This window comes from Terrapene carolina, unplaced genomic scaffold, assembly GCF_002925995.2.
Source record: "Terrapene carolina triunguis isolate 2854851 unplaced genomic scaffold, T_m_triunguis-2.0 Scaffold588, whole genome shotgun sequence".
NCBI lineage: Eukaryota > Metazoa > Chordata > Testudines > Emydidae > Terrapene > Terrapene triunguis.
In genome coordinates this window covers 199,125-202,479 of record NW_020664939.1, presented here as the reverse complement: position 1 = coordinate 202,479, position 3,355 = coordinate 199,125, and the positions used below count along the sequence as shown (strand labels likewise).

General features: G+C 65.1%; 1 protein-coding gene across 1 annotated transcript in view; it reads right to left on the bottom strand.

The window, feature by feature from the left end:
• The window catches only part of HUWE1 (HECT, UBA and WWE domain containing E3 ubiquitin protein ligase 1), a gene marked incomplete at its 3' end in the record, with an annotated part of 37,248 nt that overhangs the window by 7,045 nt on the left and 26,848 nt on the right, over positions 1–3,355 (bottom strand). Inside the window, exons 25-30 of the mRNA XM_029913332.1 lie at positions 3,133–3,233; positions 2,705–2,899; positions 2,190–2,406; positions 1,423–1,545; positions 850–1,084; positions 111–341 (exon numbers count right to left, since the gene is read on the bottom strand). Of these exons, the coding sequence (XP_029769192.1) occupies positions 111–341; positions 850–1,084; positions 1,423–1,545; positions 2,190–2,406; positions 2,705–2,899; positions 3,133–3,233 (1,102 nt within the window). The remainder of the gene's footprint in view (positions 1–110; positions 342–849; positions 1,085–1,422; positions 1,546–2,189; positions 2,407–2,704; positions 2,900–3,132; positions 3,234–3,355) is intronic.

The window sequence follows — 3,355 nt, the reverse complement described above, 5'->3', positions numbered from 1 at the left end:
AGTGCTGGGGAGAGAACCCAGGCGTCCTGGCTCCCAACGCCCACCACTCCCCTCCCCAGGATAGAACACAGGCAGTCAACCCAGGCTCCCAGCCCGGCATCACTCCCTACCTGCTGCAGCTGCTGCTGGTTGACCTGGGGCTCACGCCGGGCTCCGCCCTCCTCCTGCCCTGCCTCCTCCTCACCCCGCGCCCCCTCCTTCTCCTTGCCCAGGCGCTCGCGGATGAGGGGCTCCCCCCTCAGGATGTGGCACAGGATGGCCAGCATGGACTCTGCCATGCGCCCCCCGTACACTTTCAGGGGCTTGCGGTTCCACAGGTTCTTGATGCAGGTGAATGCCGCCTGGGGGGCAAGAGGAGTTAGTGGCAGCTCCGCTGGTGCCAGCAGTGGGATCCCCATCCCCACCACTACTGGTGCTAACGGTGGGATCCCCCCCCCCCACACACACACCAGCCAGCACTGCTGGTGGCAATAGTGGAATCCCCCCATATATCCCTCGCCCAAGAGCCACAGCATCTGACCTGACATGCTCTCTCCTGCCTGTTTCTTAGGTGGGGCTGACAGGGCCCCATGGCAGTGGGTTGGGGGCAGGGAGCCCCACCCCATCAGCAAGGATCCCCCATGCCCCACAGCGCACATGCCCACCCCGAGTAGCTGGGGCATACGGCCTGGCGCCATCTCATGCAGCTGCAGAGACTGAGCAATGGGCCGGGGGGGGGAGGAGGAGAACGACACAGAACACCCCACTGTCTCCGTGCTCTGTGAGCCACTGGCCCAGGCTGTGGCAGTCGCACCCAGGGCCAATCACACCGCTGCAGCCCGGACGGCACCAACCGGCCTCGCCACCCACCTTCTGGGTCACCACCAGGAAGCGCAGGGCGCTGAACTGCGGGTAGTTCTGCCCGCCCGGCAGCTTGGCGGGAAGAGCGTGGGGCGACTCCAGCACCGTGCTGGGGTTCACCATCTTCTCCACCAGCATGAGCCAGGCGTCCAGGAACTCCCCCGTCCCGTCCGGCAGGTCCGGGTGCTCCAGCCCCTCGGCCACAGGGACCTTGCCCCCCATGGAGAGGGCCCAGTTGAAGGTCCTGTGGGTAAGGGCAGGTTAATAGTCTGCTGGTTTCTGCTTCTGTTCCAGGCTGGGATCCCCCCACACTCAGGGGAGCAAAACCCAGGAGTCCTGGCTCCCAGCCCCCCCAACCCCCCCGCTCCAACCACTAACCCCACTCCCCTCCCAGAGCAAGGAGAGGACCCAGGAGTCCGGGCTCCCAGCCCCCCCGCTCCAACCACTAACCCCACTCCCCTCCCAGAGCTGGGGAGAGAACCCAGGCATCCTGGCTCCCAGCCCCCCTGCTCCAACCCCTAGCCCCACTCCCTCCAGCACCAGGGACAGGAGCCCGGCAGGCTGGCTGCCCGGGGCACTCACTCGAAGAGCGCGTTGTGGCCACCGGAGCAGAGGAATTTCTGCAGCATGAGGTGGTAGGGGTACTTGCGCTCGTCGAACAGCATGGGCGACGTGAACCCCACGGAGCAGATGAAGAATGTCAGCCTGCGGGGGGTGGGGAGAGAGGTCAGCCCCGCGCTGGGGAGCCCAAGACGCCCCCAGGGGCCAGAAAGACTGGCCAGGCCTAGGCCAACCCCCAACTTCCACCTGGCAGACCAGAACCGTTGCCCATCCAGCCCCCCCACCCATGCCCTCCCCAAGGGATCAGACCCCAGCCCCAACACACACCCATGACAGTCTATACCATTATGTTCACCACTTTGTGAACTTGTGAGGTGTTATTTGAAAAGTCATAATCTGCTGAACATCATTGTCCCGGTGAAACTGGTGCAGTAACGCTACACGCTGTAAGATTCTTACTGAAACAGACTGTTTCTTACTGTTAGTCTTTAAGGTGCCACCAGACTCCTTGTTGTTTTTGTAGATACAGACTAACACGGCTACCCCCTGATACTTGAAACAGGCTGTAATTCTGCGTAATGCCCAGCCATCAGACATAGCCTCACACCTCACGCCCACAAGAGCCGGCTTGTCGCCTGTACCCCAGCTGGGAGTGACCAGTGGCCTCCACCTCCCCTCACCAGTGAATACCTGAAGGACACTGAACTAAGGGGGAGGGGTGCCAGGTTGGACGGAGCCCCAACCTCCCAGCACGCGGGGAGACAAAACCTTCTGCTTTTCACACTCACCGGAAGCGGGGCGTGGGGGTGTAGGGCGGGGGCTGCCAGGAAAGCCCCTTGGTCAGCAGCTTGGTGAGGGCCGAGGCAGTGGAGCGGGCGGCCGGTGTGGGGGCGGTGGTGGTGCTGGCAGCATGGTGGCTCCGTCTCTGGCGCACCGGGGAGCCCACGCACAGTTTCACCAGCAGCCCAAACAGCTCGGCCAGAGCGCGGCCCAGCCGGGACGAGGCTGTGGGGGGCATGGGGCGGAGATGAGCGGGCAGCCAACACCGGGCATTACAAGCCCAGCATCCCCCTGGCACGTAGGATTTGCTGTCCCTCCCCCCCAAAGCTGGGGAGAGAACCCAGATGTCCCAAGCTCCCAGCCACTGCCACCCCACCAGACCCCACCCCACTCCCCTCCCAGAGCCGGGGAGAGAACCCAGGAGTCCCGGCTCCCAGCCCCCCTGCTCTAACCCCTAAACCCCACTCTCCTTCCAGAGCCGGGGAGAGAACCCAGGCGTCCCAGTGCCGTCCGCGTCGCTCACCCGACAGGAGGGGTTTGATCTGCTTGATCCTGGCCGCCATGGCTGGCGTGATCTTGGCCTTGCCCTTGGCGTCGGCAGTGCTGGGCTCGTCCGTCTCCATGGGGGCCAGCGCATCTCCATCCAGGCCGATCCCCTCCAGCAGGCCCTGGGCCGATGGCTCCACACTCCCGCCCGCAACCGCCTCCGCTTCACCTTCTGGGGGGGGAGGGGAATTAGTGCTGGGGGGGGCTTGAGCCCTGGACTAACCAGGAGCCCCCCAGACACTGACCCAGTCCTCACAAGACCTCGCCCCAGCCGTTCATGCCAGGATCCCTGCTCCCCCGCCCTAACCACTAGGCCCCACTGCCCTCCCAGAGCCAGGGCCCAGGAACCTGCATGTGGAGGAGCTGAGGCGACCCCCCGGCGGCGCCCGGTCCCCGAGTCTGTACCTGCTTTCTTGGCTCCCTGGGGGGCGTTGGGTGCGGCCTTCTCCTCCTTGGGCACCAGCTTCTGCATGTCGGCCTGCCCGAACTCACAGCCTGTTGGCAAGCTGTGAACAGGGACAAGGGGGCGTCAGGCCCGTGGGCCCACCTGGCCCAGTAGCCCGCCCCCTCCTCACAGCTGTATCTGACCCATGGGCCCACCCGGCCCGGTACCTCCTCCCTGCCCCCA